General features: G+C 40.1%; 3 protein-coding genes across 5 annotated transcripts; all 3 read right to left on the reverse strand.

Annotated features, from left to right (window-relative positions):
- Positions 1 to 448: 448 nt before the first annotated feature.
- Positions 449 to 7,666, reverse strand: ccdc28b (coiled-coil domain containing 28B). 2 transcript variants are annotated; one of them, XM_039786087.1, is made up of 6 exons: positions 7,427 to 7,666; positions 5,799 to 6,218; positions 4,384 to 4,553; positions 3,993 to 4,147; positions 2,576 to 2,598; positions 449 to 2,443 (listed from the first exon to the last, which is right to left on the reverse strand). In XM_039786087.1, exons 2-6 carry the CDS (start codon positions 6,032 to 6,034, stop codon positions 2,389 to 2,391), a joined length of 639 nt encoding a protein of 212 aa, XP_039642021.1. In that variant the 5' UTR covers positions 6,035 to 6,218; positions 7,427 to 7,666; the 3' UTR covers positions 449 to 2,388. The 2 variants fall into 2 exon arrangements, with proteins under 2 accessions (XP_039642021.1, XP_039642020.1); XM_039786086.1 differs by having other exon boundaries at positions 7,411 to 7,666.
- An 825-nt stretch (positions 7,667 to 8,491) lies between these two features.
- Positions 8,492 to 12,548, reverse strand: tmem39b (transmembrane protein 39B). The gene is made up of 9 exons (XM_039786088.1): positions 12,324 to 12,548; positions 11,431 to 11,632; positions 11,055 to 11,274; positions 10,744 to 10,827; positions 9,957 to 10,111; positions 9,509 to 9,842; positions 9,231 to 9,418; positions 9,015 to 9,135; positions 8,492 to 8,867 (listed from the first exon to the last, which is right to left on the reverse strand). The coding sequence occupies exons 2-9, from the start codon at positions 11,559 to 11,561 to the stop codon at positions 8,634 to 8,636; spliced, it is 1,467 nt and encodes a 488-aa protein (XP_039642022.1). The 5' UTR covers positions 11,562 to 11,632; positions 12,324 to 12,548; the 3' UTR covers positions 8,492 to 8,633.
- Positions 12,549 to 13,608: 1,060 nt separating this feature from the next.
- LOC120549283 (KH domain-containing, RNA-binding, signal transduction-associated protein 1-like) lies at positions 13,609 to 19,076 on the reverse strand. Of its 2 annotated transcripts, XR_005637366.1 has the most exons (11): positions 18,714 to 19,076; positions 17,973 to 18,100; positions 17,354 to 17,470; positions 17,106 to 17,252; positions 16,830 to 16,957; positions 16,306 to 16,573; positions 16,105 to 16,181; positions 15,964 to 16,025; positions 15,670 to 15,838; positions 13,836 to 13,896; positions 13,609 to 13,754 (listed from the first exon to the last, which is right to left on the reverse strand). XR_005637366.1 is itself a non-coding variant. In XM_039786089.1 (9 exons), the coding sequence occupies exons 1-9, from the start codon at positions 18,853 to 18,855 to the stop codon at positions 15,732 to 15,734; spliced, it is 1,176 nt and encodes a 391-aa protein (XP_039642023.1). In that variant the 5' UTR covers positions 18,856 to 19,076; the 3' UTR covers positions 14,617 to 15,731. The 2 variants fall into 2 exon arrangements, 1 of the variants encoding a protein (XP_039642023.1); XM_039786089.1 differs by lacking the exons at positions 13,609 to 13,754; positions 13,836 to 13,896 and having other exon boundaries at positions 14,617 to 15,838.
- Positions 19,077 to 20,630: the final 1,554 nt, after the last annotated feature.

The following is a 20,630-nucleotide window of genomic DNA, read 5'->3' on the forward strand; positions in this document are numbered from 1 at the left end:
TTACACATACTCAACCTGCTCTCTTTGCACTTTGAAAAGGTAACTCATCATGATAGACTTGAGTTTTACATTTTACCATCCTATGGTTGTCATTGCTTTTTTTTCATAATCTAAACATGTACTGTAGACAAATCAGAGACACTATTGCAGAATGTAAGATTGAAATGCACAAAAAAAGACAGGGAAGAAGACAGGGACCTGAAAAGTGTATATTTTTGCCGTTTCATCAAAATATGATGTGATATTTTCAAGACGTCTTGTATAGTTCTCTAATGTGAATTGAGATTAACCATAATAGTACAAAATACTTTTGTACAGCTCAAATGTGTATTTGCACAGTATTAGCTTAATCTGTTATCGTATGCTGTATAATGGTACAGTTTATAATTTATCTATTGTGTAATGGTTTAAAAGTCCTGTTAATGATGTGCTAAATTGGTACCGTTTCTTTTTTTTTTTTGCATGACCAAAATGTACTGGCAGGATCAAAATTGTTTATATTTTTGTTAAGGAGATATATATGTGCACTGATGCCGAGATCAGGGTTTGGTTGGAACCGATTCTTCTGGATGGGGACAGCGTGAAAAGGAAAAGGAGCTCAGTTTTGCTCCAGCCGTTGCCTGAGAAACCGTAAAGGCCCAGATCTGATTCTGTCTCAGTATAGTGCCAGTCTTCAAGTAGCCTTTTAACGCATCTATTGTTAAATTATATTGAAGTTGTTTGTGAACAAGAGCGAAGACAGATTCATATTTAAATAAAGTGTTTTATTTCTGTAAAACCAACTTCCAGGTGCTTCATTCAAATATTAATGGGATTGGAAAAGGGATATTGAGGGGCTTTGACCACATTTGTTAAGGTCTAATCTTGACCGTTACATTCTAGCCAAGAAACGCACAGTCTATGCCTAATAAGTTACATAATTTATGAATATATGATAATGAATGGCTAGGTACTGAATACACACTTCACAGGTTTTATGTTGTTTTGACTGCGCCCATTTTATATGTAAAGCTAATGGTGAATTATCCCTCTTAATGTGTAAAATAACAGAAAATTGTTGACCGAAAAGGATCTCTATGAAACCAGAATTAGAAATGTTATATGTGACTGTAGAGGCTATCTAGACCATGCCTTTAGAAAAGAGGTAGGCTTAGAAAGCAGTATTAAAAAAAAAAACCACACCAATGATTTGACATGCTTATATGTTTCAGATTGAAAAACATTATCACTTGAACTTGCTTGTCAGGGATAAAATATTATGGATTGGGCTTCGCTGCCAAGTTTGGAATTAAATACAATGCGCATCATAATCTTACCCCCTAAATGTTTAACTATAAAAGTAGCTGCCACTTTTAAAATTGTACTGTACAGTATCATGAGAGACAAGTGAATGTCTTGTCGTGTCAGACGCCCCGTGACCTCCGTGTTACAGTAGTTGATTTTACAGCATTTCAGTAGTTAGGTTGACTAGCTTGTGCTTGGAGGGCTGCTGCTACTGGGCCAGCCATCATCCACAAAAACAAAGCCTAAAGGCAACCCTGATAAAGCACTGACACAATTTATCCCATCATCAGTGTCAACAAATACAGTAGCTGGACTACACATTGGTAAAAACATAAACCATTCTACTTTCAAGTTCATCAAACATACATTGTGTAACTTCTCACATAGTCCCTTTTAAAATGCACAGTTATAGCAAAGATTCACCCAACTTTTACTAAATCCAGTCTGTTTCCCAGTATTAAACTTTAAAAGCAAAGCTATAAAAATGCTTATTCACAATAATAGCAAAAGTGAAAACTCCCTTTTAAAGTTCTGAGCTAACCACAGTGGTGTTGTCGACAAGGGCCAAATATGTTTGCTACTTAAGTATGGCTCAAATTTGCTAACCGGTACACATGCCTTCTGAAATGATGCAATAGACGAGGCATATTATGAAATCAGCACAACTTCTTAAGATGTCATGAAATTGGCTTTTTGCGATGAAAATTGGAACACAAATAGAGAACCAAAGATTACACCTGGATTTAATTATTTGTTCCCAATGATGTAACTAGTAACTGGAGCCAAGTTGGTTGATGCCAAGAACATGCTGATAACTTCGACACAACATATTTCATCTAACACAACTGTTCAGTAAACCATCTGATCATTTCTTGTGCCATGAATGAGGGGTTTATGGTTTTGGTTGAGTGTTCATTTAATGCTCTGCTGCTTTGAGTCGCTATGCTCCCTCTGCTACAATGACCAAATGGAAAAATAGCTCCTCCTCCTCTAGATCTTTCCATTCTGTTTCTAAGGCAGCGGGATCAATGCCATGGCAACCTGGACTGGTTAGATGTTGAGAGAAGATGAGTGTTTGGTCGCCATCCTCCGCACCTCGCTTTGTCAGGGACCAGATGTCTTGGGCAGGTCCTGGTTCTCAGCCAAGTGGAGCTTTTGTCTGAACGCGGACACATTAAGAATTCACACGGACGGAGTTTGATCTGAAAACTATTTGAATCCAGTGTGTGCGCCTGGAGTGCTGGCTGATTCACATAAATAAACAAACAGTCATTCAGTTAGGAAAGGATACATTGAGGTGCTGAGCTCCTCCAGCTGCAGGAACAAATGAACAAATGGGTGAGAGGTGTATCGAAAATAGAACATGATGTTGAAGTACAGGGGACTAATAGCTGATGGTATTACATAACAGCCGCTGTAAGTCAGGTCAGTATTTGAATTGGACTCCAATCATCTGACTACCTTGTTTACAAAAGCAAACTAGTCCACTTCCCTTCTTATCCACATAAAAGAGTCACTTCACAGTCCTGCTCTGAGACACAATTATCCACCGCTGCTACAGCTGCCAAGTATTCCTGGCAGCAGTATCTGTAACATGAGCTGAAGGCTTTTTTTTTTTTTTTCTCACCTCCCTCACACATAGCACTGCAACTTCCCCTGAGCGAGCATACCAGCCACAGGCGTGGGTAACTAGGAGCCACACAACATGCTAACAATAGAAACTCTTTAAAGGCATTCTTGGACTGCACGTCACTGTTTGTGTTGGATAATATTTAACATTTAAATACTGCTATATGACTAATTTCATCTTAGACAGACATTATCTGCTTTATTGGAAGGCTCACAGCTAAAAAAAAAAAAAAATGTTCGTACACAATATACTGTGTCTCGAGCTTGACTCATTAACACTGCATACATGTGATAAATGCCTTACTGCCTTGATCCTTGAGAAAAGAAGAAACATGAAAGCCCATTGCAGTGTTTCACTATTCCCCTGATGAAATATTCCTGAAATAGAAATAGACACTTGATGGGCAGTTAATAACTAAACTGGAGGGCTGCCATGACCTAATCATGTGATTCTCTCCTGGTTTTAAATTGTATCGCTTTAAAGGGTAAATAAATAGTTTATCTTCGGCCAGAGTTGAGGATGAAAACAGAAGACTTCATGCCATCAATGTGTGTAACAAGCTGGACAATATATGTTGTTGCACTGCTGTAAAGTCTCAGCTGTAAAATTCCCTGATGTTCTTTGATGGCTTACAATCCATCAAAGTGCATTAAGAAATTGGACCTGTAGTTTAACATAACAGAGGTTTGCTGATGTATATTAACCCCAAAAAAATGAGAATCAACCTAATGGAGGGTTTTATTGTTATTTTTACTTAAAATGTCTCACTGGTGAAATAATGTCAGTGTTATGCGTAAGTACTGTACTCCAACAGTGTATCCAACTAAACTAGAGTAGACCTTCAGTGGAGAGTTTTAGTGATGCTGTTTTAGTGGCTTGTCTACCATGTCAGTGACAATAATCAAACACACACGATTTCTTGTAATTTAGGGGGCCTTTTTGGCAAGCAAAAGGTGAAATAATGAAAAAATAATGTAGGTATATGCGTGACCTGGTGAAAACAGATCATGCATCTCTTTTTTTACAGAACAAACAACACCGATGAGCGTGACCTTTTCCTGCTGTGGTTGGTGCTTACGTTACAGAGCAGGTGCTCCAGGTTGTGGTCGGAGGCACACTTCCTCTGGTCCTCTGAAAGTTCCTCCACGTGGCTGTCGAGGCTAAAGTGCAGTCGTGCCAACTTCTCCTGCATCTCGCGCACGTGCTCCAGTTGCTCAAAGGAGCACACCTTACCTAGAAAACAGAGGAGTTGAACCGGAACAGGTGTAACTTTTCTAAAAGGCAAAACGTGTCATTTGGTTGCAGGAGGATTACAGCAAAGTCAGAAATAATTCCATGGCCAACAGATCACACAACAGCTATTTGATTTCAGTCTTCTTTGTGTAACAAAGCCACTTTTCAGCTGGCTTTATTTTCAGCACGTAACAGAATATTCCCTTGGAGGCCTCTCTAAATCGAGGTTATCTTACCAAAAGCCTGTAGTTTGCCTGAGTGGAAGTCGTTAAGAAGATTGAGGAGGCCTCCCTCCATCTCTCTCACGTCTGAGACATCTGTGAGAAAGGAGTGCTGCAGGGGGGAAGACTGGACTACTTTACTGGGCCCTGCAGGCTGGGGGGCCCTGGGCTTCTCCTTGTGGGGCCTGAGGAAAAACAAACATCACGATCATACGCAATCTTTTGTTGCACTCGTTGACATAAAAAAAAAAAAAAATAAAAAGACAGTCCAAACTTGAATCGCCTCATCACACACACGCAGTACTGTTACGTAGGGATTTGTATTGTGTTGTGTGTGTGTGTGTGTGTGTGCGTCTCCTCCCTCTCCTTTCCAGGTTGGGGATTGCTGAGTGAGCACACCTGTGTTCAGCTCCCTGGATAAAAGGAGAGAGGAGACCCTGCCACTTTGCCCCTTCGCTACTTTCAATTTCTTTGTTGTGCTGGCTGGCAGCAGGCGGGGCTGTCCTGAGCACGTATTGGCCTCTGCCCGACCGTGGCAAGCTCACCTTTGTTTGTTGTTGTCCTCAGCTGCTGTGGAGCAGCGTTGCACATTTCTGTTTGTTTTGTCAATAAGTTGTACTGATCACTTTGCACCTCCCATCCTTCCGCCAGTTACTGTTACATCAATGGCTACTCTGGTTTATAGGGTCGTAACATACAAAGTATCTTTTATAAGTATTTCTTATTTACTTTTGTTAATTTTAAGGTGACATACAACCTGCCTTGTCTATTTCTTCTATTTCCAGAATGGCTTTAGACAATGTGAGACTAGCTTTCTTAAGCTACAAATGAAAATGTATTCAAAACACTTAGCCGCTACAGCCTTACTTGGTCTGGTATGACTAGCTTATGAAGGCTAATGTTAGAACATTTTAATATGAATGAATAACAGACATTACTGAGGCAGTTCGCTGATTTTCTGACTCTGTTAATGACTTAGCATTTTAGCTAAATGCTAAACAGTAGTTTTGCATTCACTATTATCCAATACATGTCAGTTGTTCAGCAAATGTTACACAGTCACGGTTTAAAGAACAACTGATTTAATATCCTGTGTGTATGTGTGTGTGTGTGTATATATATATATATATATATATATATATATATATATATACACACACACACACATACATATTTTATCAAAGTTGACTTTTCCCTATATTTTTAAACATCAGTGCAAAGTGGTGAGTCTAGTGTGTCTAATTCTGAGGCACTTTCAAGAGGAAATACACTCTTTCTACTATAATCAGGTGTAGTTGTGGTGTATGTGATCTGACATTATCTAATATAATTTATTGAAAATAAATGAGATGATAGGACAAAACAATGCAAATAACATTTGCGGTAGTTGGTGTTTTCTGGAGGATTTTCCTGATATGTAAGACACAAACCTGGTGATCTTTGGTGGAGGTACGACGACTGTAAACACCTCTTTGGGCTGTCCTGGCGCTCCTATAGATCTCTTGTACTTGCCTCTGTTCTTGGGGGAGGGGGGCTGTGGCAGGCCGAGAGAGAAGGTGGCACTTTTGCTGGCAGGCAGGACGGTGAGTTTGCGGGGGTTGATGGGGGGAGGAGGGGGCTGGGGAAGAGACACCTTTGGGCTCCGCTTCTTGCGTTTGTCTTCCATTATTTATTTTTTTAAGTGAACCTCTCTGGGGTAAGACGGAGGCGGGTGCACTGTTTGGCTGGTGTACTGGACTTCATGAAACAACAACGGTAGGAAGTTCAAAAGCAGCAGCCTTCCCCTCCCTGAGGACTCTCTGGAGGATTCTGACTGTGCCAAAATGAGTGCTGCAGCTCCAGAGTCTCCCCTGCAAAAAAAGAAAAAACATTTTGCGATGCTTTCATTAGTTAAACAGCATTCACACAGGTTATCGCAACAATATATCTGTCACAGACAAGTCAGTCAGTCAGTATACCACTAATCTACCTGCCTACATGGGGTTGCATTTAGATTAAAATCTTAAATGAACACAATTTCCATGCTTTAATTGATGATGCTTCCCTGGTGTAAAAAGAGGGAGTGAAACAGTAACATAGAAAGATATTTTTAGAACAGCTTCAGTGAGTGAAAAGACTTTAGAGCTTATGTGTGAACTGAAGGACACCCTCTATTACGGTTTTGAAAAAACACTTTCCAACCAACCAAACCAATTATATGCTAGACAAATGATCAAGCAATCCAAACAAGCTACACTGCAGTAAGGCTTTGTTTTTTTATCTTTAACTACATGAACAATTAAAATGCAGAGACAGGTAGCATGAGTCCTTAGGAGCATACTGTAGGCTATACAAATGGACCTAATGTACACAGCTTTCAGACACATGGCTGAAGGAGAAAATCAATACACTGCATTATTATCGAGACTTCCCTACAGTAGGATAGTGGAGTTTAAAAAGGTCTTACACTCTCTTTACACAGAAGTGACCAGAAAAACACCTTACAGTGTGAGGCGATCTTATTAAATACAATGGCCTGCAATAAATCCAAATATTTTACTATAAATTAAAAGCTAGAATCACAAGATTGTTTTTGTATTGGATTGCATTTGCCTCTCGTTTGTTGTTCACATATATTTTATATTAGGCTCAGTGATAGTACCTATCAAACTATTGCAGTAGAGTGGTTGAGTTGTTACAGCTAAACACCAAGTGCGTGCATTAACGTTGTTGTGGTCCCGGCACTGGGACTAAATAACCCTTTATCCCATTACAATGGGGTGAAATCACTGTAGCTGTGTTATCTCCTTGACACTGCGTCAGCCTCCGTTTAAAGTAGAATCCAAAGATGGCCACTACAGTAATACACAATGGCAACTTTATACGCTGATATATCCTTCTTTATTTGGATTATATTAATCCTGTAGAAAATCTGCTTTAAGATCATTATGGAGCCAGCATTTACTTTATTTATTTTTTTACACCATATTTGTTCAATTCAGTGTGAGGGAAGACGTGTAAACAGATCGTCTACGAACGAAAGACAAAAACGTTACGACTTACCGAATCAATTACGCACCAGAGAGCAAACCGGCTGAGCACTGTGTCACATTTCTCCTCCCGCCATTTAAAAACGTTTACGTACACTTCATATAAATGAACCTTTATAGCTCAATGGTGGTGAATTCCTCCTGCAGCAGTGCTGTGAACGCTGATGTAAAGCGCGGCAGCGATCGATGCGCTCGGCTTGTGCGGGGCTGTTGTCTTTATCCGTCTTAAAGGGCCAGTCCGCCCCGCTGTGTGTGCCAGGTATTGGCCCCTACAGGTTATCACTGTTTACTTTGTCACAGGTGCACACAGCATGCTGGGTACTGCTGAACACTGATCAGCTGATGGTGCAAATATCCTTCTTCTATTACAGCCTGGAGGGTTTGATGCTACAATACAATAATAGGATACTACAAGAAACAGGCCACATGGTGACGCCAATGTTCCATCTTTTATTAACAATCGACTTTCTCTGACATCTTGACATTTTTTTTAAATAGCCAGCGGTGGAAGAACTAAGAAGTACTCTTATATTTTACTTAGCCTATGAAAGTAGCAATACAACAGGGTAAAAAAATAATGTTAAAAGTAAAAAAGTCCTGTATTCAAAATCTTAAGAGTATTAGCATCAAAGTACTACTTATGCAGAGTGGCCCATTTTAGAATCATATAAATCACTGATTATGATTAGTGACGCATTAATGCATAGCCAGCTGCAACATTAGTGGATGTTCAAATTCGAATTTTGGTGTTTGAAAATCACCAATCCAACTTAAACTATTTTTGGCCTTAATTTAATTTGAGTTAAGGTAGTTATAGTGCAAGAAAAGATTCAAATCCTTACAGCTTTTCTTTGATCCATATCAGTACTAAATAGATGAGAAAATCTCAACATATTGTAATTCAGCAATTGTGCAACATCAAACACTATCAAGTTCTCAACAATAAAGAATCAATTAGTGCACCTTGTCAAGTGAAATGTACACCTATTTGCTGAGAAAGAGTTACAATTTTCACTATCATTATTTTTTTTAAACAGTCCTTTTGTGGTCAGAATGGAAACACATTTTAGAACCAAATAAAACTAAAGCAAACCTTCAAAGTAATACAAAAATATTTATTTTATTATGGCAGATCAGAACAAAAAATGTGACACAAAATGCAGTTTGTAGAAAAAATACAGAGCTCTGGCATGTTTGTGTTGTTCCAAAGTGAATGCGACCAATAATAACTCAAGTCTAACTGACTTTCTGGTCTGAAGGGCTGTTTGAGTACGAATATGCCTTTCCTAGGACTATTCTGTCTCTGAGAAGCTTGAAAAAGGCGTAGTAGTTGCTGAAGAGAATCAGAGCCAGTGATATCGTCTGATGCCACTTTTCTGAACATATCAACGAGTAGAGCTGGTAGAATATCATGGCACCTTCCAGGATGATGAGTATGTTCAATATTCGTAAAGGCTTGTTGAAAAAGAACTAAGGGGAGGGGAATAGACAGGATGCAGTCATTAGATAAAGCATGCGCAAGTTGCTGCCTTTTTAAAATACCGCAAATATTTTACAAAACGAAATCTCTGGCATCTAGTGTTGTTATACAGGACCTGTTCATTTCGGAATACTCACATAGAAGCGATAATGGGACACATCTGATGGAATTGCAACATTGTAGTGACCCATGGCCTTGTAAACGTTCTTATTATGTTTAACCAGGACTCCCTGTGGCCACATGTACTCTTCCGTCCATCTGTGCAAGGAGAGACAGCAGAGTGAAATTAGGATTTGAATCAAATGAGTCCAAATGGATCTGAAGCCCTGTGATAAACCACGAGCACCACATACATGTGCTGAAGAACATTGGAGCAGAGCGAGGGGTCTACTTTCTGCCAGCAGCCCAGGTGAGCTGCAGCTTTGTGGAGCAGGTCACAGTATCGAGGTGGCAACAAGTGCCTCATGAGGATCACTGATGTACTGACCGACACCAGGATGAACAGCTCACAAGACCAACGCTTGTCCACATACTGTGTACTCTGAGGGAAAATAGACAGGTGGAAAAATGAGAAAAATGTTATTAAAATCCTATTACATGTTGAAAAGCTACAATTGAGACCGTTTCTTACCTTGACAAACCAGACGGGTACAAAGGCCACATAGTAGGCACTGAGCATCGAGCTGACGAGCACCTCCTTCATCCTCCAGTTGAAGTCCATCTTCAGGTACTCCACTTCCTTGCGGATGAGATCCGGGGAGAGGCAGCAGGCGTGCGTCGGCATGGCCTGGACGCCGTACAGCTGGCTGGTGTGCTGCTTCCACGTCTCTTTCAGCACAGTCAAGTAGTCCCTGCCCCGGCCCACACTGCCCACCTCCTTGGAGCCGATGCTGGCAATGGGGGAAAGTGGACCGGCCCGCCGGAAGTCACAGCTCAGCCGGAAGAATGGAATATACATCCCGAATCTGCGGAAAAACAACTACGATTAACTGTTACAATACCTAAAGCCCTGCATCGACACTGCAGTGCGTGTAGATGCTGTGAATACAGCCCTCTTTGTTGTCCCTGTGGATACTAACGGGTAGCAGAGGAAGAGCAGGCTGAGGACAGAGTAGGTTCTGAAGAGGTAAATGAGGGAGCGGCACAGGCTCCAGCCTGTCAGCGTCAGCACGGCAAACCGAGCCATCACTAGAAATATCGAATGAGGGAAGGATAGTTTCCCGCTCTGTGATGCCTGGAGGAGAGAGGAGGGAGACAGAACAGGCATATGCATTAATACAATTTTGCCATTACACATTTATTCAACACAGAAACACAATAATATATGTGACAGAGAAACACAGCGCAGGAAGTTTAGTATCTGTAGTAGCTGACATTCTTTACTTTGGACCCTTGCATCAAATACAGTGTAACATGTCTTATGCTAGGGCTGGGCAATATATCGATATTATATTGATATCGTCATATGAGACTAGTTATCGTCTTAGATTTTGGATATCGTAAATTGCTTAGTGTTGTCTTTTCCTGGTTTTAAAGGCTGCATTACAGTAAAGTGATGTCATTTTCTGTGTTACCAGACTGTTCTAGCTCTTCTATTATTTTTACGTTTACCCACTTAGTCATTATCTACAATGAAGATTATTCATCTAAAATCTCATTGTGAAGATATTTTGTCAAAGCACCAATTGTCAATCCTATATCGCCACAATATCAACATTGAGGTTTTAGGACAAGGATATCGGGATATCTGATTTTCTCCATATCGCCCAGCCCTAACTTATGCCGTTTGATATTTGAAAGTATAAAAACAGGTAAGGGACAAAAGCTTAATTCTAAAAAGGTAGAAGCCATAACTAGAATTCTTACCTCTTTTACAATTGCTGCAATTAACCTCCTTGCCAGTATGATGATTGTGAACACCAGCATGTTATAATCAATAAGGTGAAAGTTCTGCAAATAATAACATTGATTCAGGATTATTGCTCCCACTTACATTATTTTGTCAACATAAATAAGCACAGCCTTAAAAGTACCAGTTCGGGCTACCAGCAAGATATGCAAATTCCAAAACAATAGAGATACAGTAATCAATGTCAGACAAAACAACTGCTGAAAGGAATGCCTGATAACCATAATAAACATGATGATCATTCAATAGCTGACCACCAAGTACTCACCAGTGAAGTGTGGGAGGGAGGGTGTGATGGGGGGTACCACCACACAGTCTTGTAGATGTTGACGTAATGGACAAAGAGGGCGATGAGGTGGCAGAAGAACAGATGGAGCTCGAACAGCACGTTACGATCCACAGATAACTCGGGGATCTTACAGTGCTTCAGAGGGACCACCGTCTGTGCAGCCAGCGGGGGGCTGGACATGCATGTTCCCGAACCATTCCTGCAGACAAAACAAAGCCTTGTTATTAGGATTATAATGTGGGACAGCTGGAGTAAGACACATAGTGCACAACTGAAGCTTGGACTGGACTCTCAGGCTGCAAAGTTCATTCCTTGTCTTTCGCAGTGTGTTAGGCAGCAGTAGATCAGAGCTTACCTTGTACGAGATCGCACCCCTGTGACCGGGGAGCTGGCCGAGTGGTTGCCATTGCTGACGGAGCCTGGTTCACTGCTTAGTGGAGGTCTGCAGTATGTGGTACGGTTCGCCCCTCTCCTTCCACCAGCCATCACAGACACACCCACGGCTCACTTCTCCCAGCTATGTGTCTAGTTTTATGATTTCTCTCCTTGATTTGTACCTGTTTGTAACAAGGGAACCGGTCAGACACACTGACTGAGAAGGCTGATCAAGAACATCCAACAAATATGTATTAATATTTATTGACTAATGGGTGTAAATGATTTAAATCAGTATGGGATATGTATCTCATAGGATATAATTCACTGGCACCGCATTAAACAGTTAGTAATTAAGTTATGGGTTTGTGAGTGATTAGATTAGTCACAGAGATGAAATTAAAGGAGTGGTGCACAGAGTCATAACAAACAACATAAATACATGTTGGCCAGCTTAAGGTTTTATGGTCACTCAAAGCACGTGCAAAGCCAAATCGATCTTCAAAAATGCTCCCTCATAAATATGCATCACAAACCGCTGCCGTTATCGTTGAACAAGTTTGCACTAGCTGCATAGGATCTTTTAATTATGGTGCAAGTTTTGCGGAAGCTGCACTACGACTAGCTAAGTAGCAACATAATTTGCTCTCTTCCCTGGTCAACTAGCTATCTCCTGAGAGCCGTTTCAGTTCGAGACATGAGGCAGAGGGAGAAAACAACGTGGACCTGTACAAGCGATGGACACCGATCTGTCCGCCAGGACCATGCTTGATTAAATACAAAGATTGAGGCCTAGGCTAACAGTATATCTGGCTAGCTAGCTAGCGTCCAACCAACCTACCAAACAGGCTAGACTACAAAATGTAAGCTTACCAGTGGCAGTCTCTGTTGTCTGTGTTAGACGCTGCTCTGTTGCATAGATAACAAGTTAAACGCAATACATTTTCAGAATATTTATTGAAATATTGACGTGTTTTCCAATGAAATCAGCGAAGACAGTCATTGTTGATGTGCAACTAGCCGCTGGGTGGACGGGGGCGCGGATATGTTAACGACCTGTGGGAGGAGAGTCATTTAAAGGGACATTCCGCCGATATTTAGACAGCCGCCAATGGCCGCAACAAAAAAGGGAAAGCGGTTTTGGATGATACAAGATAACATACTCAACGTTACACCTTATTCATTTGGGATTGTTGCAACTGCTGTTTTATACAATTCTGCATGTAATGTATCAGAAAGTTGGTTTGGTGCAACCTGTGCACTGATTCTATAGTTTCTCATTCATTATTTTTTAAATGTTTATTGACTGACTCTCATAATTAGCTCACATTAAATATGACTATAAAATATATAAACTGTGGAAATGCATGTGGAACCTAATATATCCTGAATGGTTTTGGGCCACATTTAAGTCTGGAAATACTATATTGCCAATACAAATATACAGATCAGAATTGTAATGATGCCCCACCAAAGGCCCCAGGCCCACTTTAACATCACAGCAATAGACCCGCTCTCTAAATCAACCAGACTCAGGCATGTCGGCAAAAAATCAGAACTGGTTCAAAACCTGGTGTGTATGCACGTGCAACCCCCTGACAAAGTATAGTATATGTAGTGCAAAACAAGGCCTGTTGTACCAAACTCATTTTATCTCTATTATTGCATAGATCTGTGTGGATCAGTTAGTTAGATGTAGCGTAACTGTAGCCTGCTTGTCATGGGCCTTCTAATGGGATATAGCCAAAAACGGGTCTACCGGAGTTTGTCTTTAGTAAATCTTACTAGCTGCATGTGAAAAGTGACAATTAAGTCCATACTAGAGAACAGTTGATTGAAATAGGATATGCATATATAAGCCTGTACAGCAAGATGCATGATACCTGTATTTTTAATTGATCCTTTCCTCAATGGAACCTTAGCATAGCCCTACATATAGAGACAACCATCCCAATCTCTTGGAAAAACAGAAAAACACAATTTACATAAAAACAAACTTTATTTTCAGTACTTGTTTCCCCCTCCACCCCAACAATAAAAAGGCAGTTAAAATGTCTTGAGTAAAAAATAGTTAATCTGGACAATAAAAAAACTCCATATGACTAAAAGATCACAGCACATCCTCTTAAAAAGTAAAAAAGTTCTCATTGCTAAAGCAATATTTCAGTAGAGCAGAGCATTCTCTCAGTAGTGATAATAAAAGCTCCCTCTTCTTTAATCCAGACAAATCCCTACAGGGATTAGTAATTGACAGAAGCAGTCAGTCACAGAGGCCACTACTCTTTCCAGGGACTTTCAGTAGACCTGTTAAAGAAAGATACATTTTAATAATCTTGACAGAAAAATTCAAGGCTAACACTTATTTGCAGTATCTTTTGAACCAACCTTAAAAAGCCTGGTAAACTGGAGTTCAATGTGTCAACTGCACCTAGAGTTTTCTGACAACCTAAGAAGAGAAAGAGAAATGAGATCTTGGACACACCAGTGCCTACATGCACACAATGGATAACACACATGCAAAACTAACTTTATGCTAAGAGTATAGTATCATGCAACTCAAGCTGAAAGGTTTTTGTCCACCAATGGGCTGTTTTAACGCTTTGAGTGCAAAAACTAATTTTCATTAAAATTCTACAGAAATTAGGATAAAGAAATTAAGATGGAAATTGTTAAGTATTGAGTGAAATGAATGGACCATTATTGGCTTTATTTGAGCAAGAGTTGCATCACAAACATTTCTGATTGTTTTGTACGGCTTATTTTGCTCGGAAATAACTACAGATAGCATAATTTTGTACTTCAATGTTTTGGATATGTTTTGGATGACTTGCATTACTTGATGTTTTACACAGAAAAAAAAAAAAAAATCTAACAAATGAGTGTTGGGGTTAGTTTTACCTTCTTGTGGCGATCTTTAGGCTTTTAGAATCCTCTCTTCTGCGATTTTTTTCTTTTATAAAAACCAGCCAGCATGACTTTGCATCAAAGTCAAGTAAGATCCCTGCAAGCTTGATTTGAAATACTGTTGAAATTCCGTTATTTCAAGTGGCCGAAGATACATTGCTCTCGAGAGCTTGAATAGATAACACTAACTAAGGTTAATGACAATACATGTTCAAGCACTATATCATTCTCAAATCAAACATGTATTTGGCAGTACATTACCTCAAGGAATGATGAGCTTTATTTTTTTTTCCGAAGGTGAAATTACAAGTGTCATTTAGATAAGTTTTGAAAACAGACGAAGAGGATAAGTTCATTGTCAAAACAGTATTTGTTTTTTGTCAGGCTGACGTGTATACATACAGCTTATTCAGCGTTGTTGAGAAACCACTGAGGACCACTTTCACAAACTGAAGGCGTTCCTTTGGTACAACAAAGGCAAAATACCATGTTTAGATTGATTAAAAAGAAACTAGAAACTTTATTGAAACACGCACTGCAGAAAAACATTTTGGGATATATTTAGTATCCTATTTAGCCAAAGGTACACAAGCATTATGCATTTTTGAGACGGCACGGCTTAAAGCATACACAGTTGTCCTAAGGTTATGTACAAAATATTGAGTTGGCTGCAACCTTCCTCACACACTGTAAGGATTGTTAATCCTTCAAGCTTTACAAGAATTAGTCGATCATCAGCGTTGATTTTGCAAGTAATAGTCGGACAGAGATCATAATATACCAATTGTAAGTGTGGCAAAAATAGAAGCACTTTGTCAAATTGAGTTCAATAGTATTTTAGGAGATTCTATAACTTCACACAAGACTAGATTTGTTTTGTAGTATAAACAAATATTTGACTTTTTTTTTAATCAAAACGGCTCGTGGCTGTGTTTGAGTTTGTAACTAAATCTATTCTAGTTATAGTGAAGTTACATTGAGGTCTTATGAATAATTGTTGTCCAGTCATGAAGGACTTTTAAAATGCAGCCTACATGAGAAGAATTTATTGCCACATCACATTTAGTTCACGAACAATTAACTGAAATAACCATCATATATCACTAAAATGTTAATCTTGTTCCTTTGTTAGGTTTAAGTCACTGGGACCTGCCAACTACGCAACTGAAACAAACATTAATTGGAAACAGGTAAACAACGAAAAACCTTGTCTTAATGTTTCTCCTCTGGCACTATGATACAAACAAAACGTCTACCGAGTTTAAAAAACAAAAATAAACCATAAAAAAAAGGGAACAAACGAGAGGGAAATTACTTTTGAAAAAAGTGAGTTACAATCGGAGACAGTTGCCATAGCAACTCTCTACCAGTAGCCGTTCAGTATCGATATGGATGCTCTCTATACGATCCCTTTGACTGCCTGGCCGCGGGGGCCTTGCCTCCGGCCCCGGAGTTGGACCATGAGTTTTCCCAATCATCTTGAGCTACAAAGACAAGAGAAACAAAACATCAGAGCGAGATAGATAGGAGGTTCACTCAGCCTTCCAAAAGTGTCTTCAGTGAGTGTGTGTGCGTTACATGGAAATGGAAGCCAATGTCATAATCTTACCATAAGGCTCATATGCCGTTTCCTGGGCCTCGCCGTGTCCGTAATCATAATATTCAGTATCCCTGTGGGCAGTATAAACGTATTAATACAGTATTACTCCAATTCACAGTCAGATTCAATGGGCAGAAACATTTGACTTACGCAGGTGCCGATTGCTGATTATAGTAATTTTCATATCCCTCATAGGCAGGCTCTGCATAGGATTCTTCATATTGAGACTAGAAACAAATTAAAATAAATAGACAATGTCAAGTGAGTTACAACCATTGCGACAAAAGGAACTTACCATTTACTAAGAACCAATTCATGTGAAAAGAAGAAACCAGGACATAAGCAACTTACATAGTCCTCATAGCCATCAGATTTGGGCTGTGATGCTGAGGGAGGACCCTGGTGTTGCTGGTGAGACATGGCTGCAGAGGGGAGCATCCTTTGACCCCCTGCTGCAGGGGGTCTAGAGCGGGAAGCCGAGCCTCCTCTATTGGGAGCAGAAGGTGGCCCCCCCCTACCAGATGGTGCACCTCTAGGACCATTGCCCCGGCCTAATCCTCCCCGTGGACCGCCACCACGCATTGCTCCTCGGGGGGCCCCACGTGGCATCCCTCGCCCCCTGTGGAAAGTTAGCCAGGAAAAATGTGATCAACCATAGAACTTATACTAGAAACCAGCCAACAGGTGACTACAGAGTAATAGCACTGCATAAAAAAAGCAGGGTGTCTGTGTTGCATGAGCATTTTTTCTACATGGTTCCAGTGAGATGGTGAATGTGTGCTCGCACATATTTTACAGGCCAATACAATGTGTTGCCAGATGATGCTACAATGTGCTGTGGTAGAAGTTACTGTAATTATGAATCCGGCACCTACCGTGGTCCTCCAGCACCTGGTGGTCCACCTCTGCCCCTTCCTAAGTGCCCACCTCGTCCCCTGCCTGAACCATCCTGGGACCCATTCAGGAAATGAGGATCCATGTACGGGTCATGCTCACCAGGTTCCTACGGACGAGTCAAAAACAGTCAATTATACATGACATTCCCCAGGAGTAGCCAGGGACGACATCACTTGCATATCTGGAATGCAAAGGTTTGAAGTACACAACATTTTTCTGTAATTGGGATGCAAGAGGTTGTCTTGGGTACATACTGGGATAAGAAACTTCTTGACCTCCTCCATGGCATGCGCCATACGCATATAGGCTTCTGGTATGGGTGCCATCACCTCAATGAACACATGCAGCTCCATGGCAAGGTGTGCATATTTGGCCTCACCGCCTTTCCTCAGCTCTTCCTCCTGAAGAACATATGATATGCAAATTATAACATACAAAACCATCAGAAACACCAGGTAATATCCCTTAAACAGTGCAGCGAAGAAAACCTTTCTATACATACCTTATTCTTGTCTCTCATGGAACCTTTACCCAGGACTGAAATCTTTGCACCCGTCTCTTCCTGGAGCCTCTTGATTGTGCTGCCTTGAGGTCCCAAAAGCTTACCAACAAAGTTGACCTGTAGGGTGCAATTGCAGCATTGTATTAGGTTTTGTTACCATAACCGAAGAGAAGCAGATTGCAGGTTAATGATGGCAGGTTGTACATTCTGCTCCAACATAAAATCAGGTTATGACCGTCAAATCCAGCAGAATAATGCCCTTTGCCTCTACAGTAGTAGCCATAGCCCCCTTTCACAAGCTGCGCTTTAGACTACTGCAAAATTGGTCACGCAGAAACAAGCTTAGTAGGGCACTGGCTGCATCACATGACTAATAATGGGACCGCAAAGATGGAGTAAGAGGGTGCTTCAATCAGATAGGATTAGTCTGATCTGACAACAGGCTTGTGCAAATTTTGTGAACGTTTTAAGGCCCAGCATCCATAGAAAAAAAAACACAGAAATATGTCATTTAATTCAAGTCCCATTCCCTAAACACAGCAATCTCAGTTGACTGATCTGCAAGGGTGACCAACCCCCCTGCAGACACTAAATCAGGGGAAAAAAAAGGAACACTTACCCTAGGGTACTGCTTGGTAGGAATAAGTACCCGCTCTTTCAGTTTAAGGTTCTTGGTAGCAAACAGGTCCAGATACGTTTCCTTCTCTGGCTCTTTCTTGGTGTCACCTTTTTGAATCCTCTCGATTTCTGCAGGCGAGAATGAAAGAAAAAAAAAATGTTTAAGAATGCGCCATTCACAGATGCAATGACCGACTAGCGATAAACACCTAGAAATGCATTTGCCAAAAATTAGTTAGGTCTCAGGTGATCTTGTAGCAACCTGCAAACCTGTCAAATTTAAGCTCATTTTAGTTCTATTAAAAAGGAAAAACAAGATTTTTCTTCATTACCCACCATAATATTTTGTGCTGTAGGAATTATTTTAATAGCATTTGTGCACCATATGAACCATAATAAACAAAGCGCCTTGCAAAAATAAGTCGATGTCAATTGAAGCTATTCAGTTAACTATATACCATGTTAAAATAACCTCAACGTGCGATTAAACAAGACAGTTTATTTCACACAAACATATGTAACGTTATACATCCTGTCGCTTAAGTTGGCCGCCTTGTAAATCATACATTTTCAACCAAGAGGGTTTGGCACACATCGCTAACAACCACGTGCTACACCATTGTTCAGGCCTGTACCGGCCGCTGTAAGAAACTAGGCCTCGCGCCATACCGTTAGCTAGTCTGTGTTAGCCTCATATTATCTATGGTTAGCCTCGATAAGCTAGCAATCACATTAACGTTACCTGCAGAAATAAGTTTCATGGCGTGCGTGAAAGACGAGTCCAAGCTGTCTTTTTCAGCCAGGAGCTCCGGCAGGTATTTAGTGTCTTCCATTTTGATTTTCTTCTGCGGGCTTGACTCTATGGCGGACTCAGAATTGCTCATAACCGTACTAGCACGGCCAGAATAACGAACGAAGCCTTGCTAGGTTCGTCAGCTTCGCCTTAAACTAAACTGCAATTAAGTAGCTAACGTTGTTTCCGACTGCGGCGCAAGAAACGGTAACGTTGCAAAGGCCCCGGTATCTTTCTGTTGCAGGTCGCTTTGCTCTCTTCTCTGGACAAAGGAGGAATGGCGCAGCTGCATTTCAGTGTGATTGGGAGGAAGAAACACAGGACGAGACTATGACGTCATCGCCAGAGCACACCAAGGTAAAGACATCCGGAAGAGCCCATCATCGTGTTTTTTTTTTAATTGTTATTTGAATGCAGACTCTGGTTAATAATACATAAATTGTACCTACGTTAATCATTCATTCATCTTTAGAACCAATTACGTACTATTTAGTATATCATTTTAAAATGCTATTTATTTATTTTACTTTTTCTTCATCTCCTTATTTATTTTAGTATGTCATTTGTCTTACAGACGCTTTGTGATGATGTCTGGCTTTGTATCATTTACATTCCTTTTTTTTTAGATCAATGTTTTATTGTTATTAGCACCATTTATCATTCAGACATACAGAACAAATTCCACTACTAATTCCACTTCCAATATGTGCCAGGTAATCAGATGGTGCACAGAACGGAGAAACACAAATTGAACAAGAACAAAAACCCTCTCCCACCCCCCACCCTCTGCGGTCTTGAGGAAAACAAAACAAACAGAAAGGTTCATGAAAATGAAAAACTGAAACAATTGCATTTTCCCCAAATATTCACAGGTATCCCATTCATTACATTATTTACTACTTTTGTGCCTAACTTTGTTTATACACTGTCTGTATCAAACATGTCTCTGGCCCGTGCATCAACAGGGGAAGGCAAGAAGGGCTACCTATTGTAATGCATCAAACATCCTCTCCACAAAGGAAATTTACACCCTAGCTGATCATGGTTTTCATAGGTGAAGGATATTTTGATAACTCTGGGTTAGGCTGTGATTTCATACAAACTATTCCAACTAGTTAGCAGTGTCCCTTGTATAGGGTCAGTTAAAACAATGGGATTATTCTTTTACAAAATGGGCTGCAACAAAAAATATTTTTTATCATAAATTTTTCAATCATCAAATTATTATTCCATTGTGTGTTATTTGGGTCTAAATACAGAAAAATACCCTTCATATCTTAACACAGCTCAAAGGGATTCCTTGAAATTGCCTACTTAACACACAAACATGAAACAACAAAAAGCAAGCAAAACTTTGATTTGAATTAAATAATAGTAATCTTTTAATTTCTGTCATTCAACTTATCAATCAATGAACCTATTCAACCACTGCCAGTATTTTTTTTAAATGAATGGAAGTTATTGTGTCCTATTCCTTTTTTGTCCAAGACAGACATTTTTATTTCAGTTAAAACATTTTTTGAAATGTAATTGCACTTGTTACATCCATATGTTATGTTTCTGCATTTTCCACCATCAGTCAAGGTTTCAAGGTTATATATTTGTCACATACTCAACATATCTCTACATTATGCAGTAAAAAATTTTGTTACTGTGCTTGAAATATAAATATAAAATCACAATATATACCACAGAGAAAATGTATACACTCATTGCATAGGACTGTAATCACGCTGGTCTTCTGTGTGCCTTTTGAGGTAAAAACTCCAGCTAGGCTTGTGGATGTGGTCTAATATATGGATATAACTAGTACATTTATGTATTGTATATCATAAAAGCGCCAAAAAAAAACAAGTCCAACTGGAA

This window comes from Perca fluviatilis, chromosome 20, assembly GCF_010015445.1.
Source record: "Perca fluviatilis chromosome 20, GENO_Pfluv_1.0, whole genome shotgun sequence".
Lineage (NCBI taxonomy): Eukaryota > Metazoa > Chordata > Actinopteri > Perciformes > Percidae > Perca > Perca fluviatilis.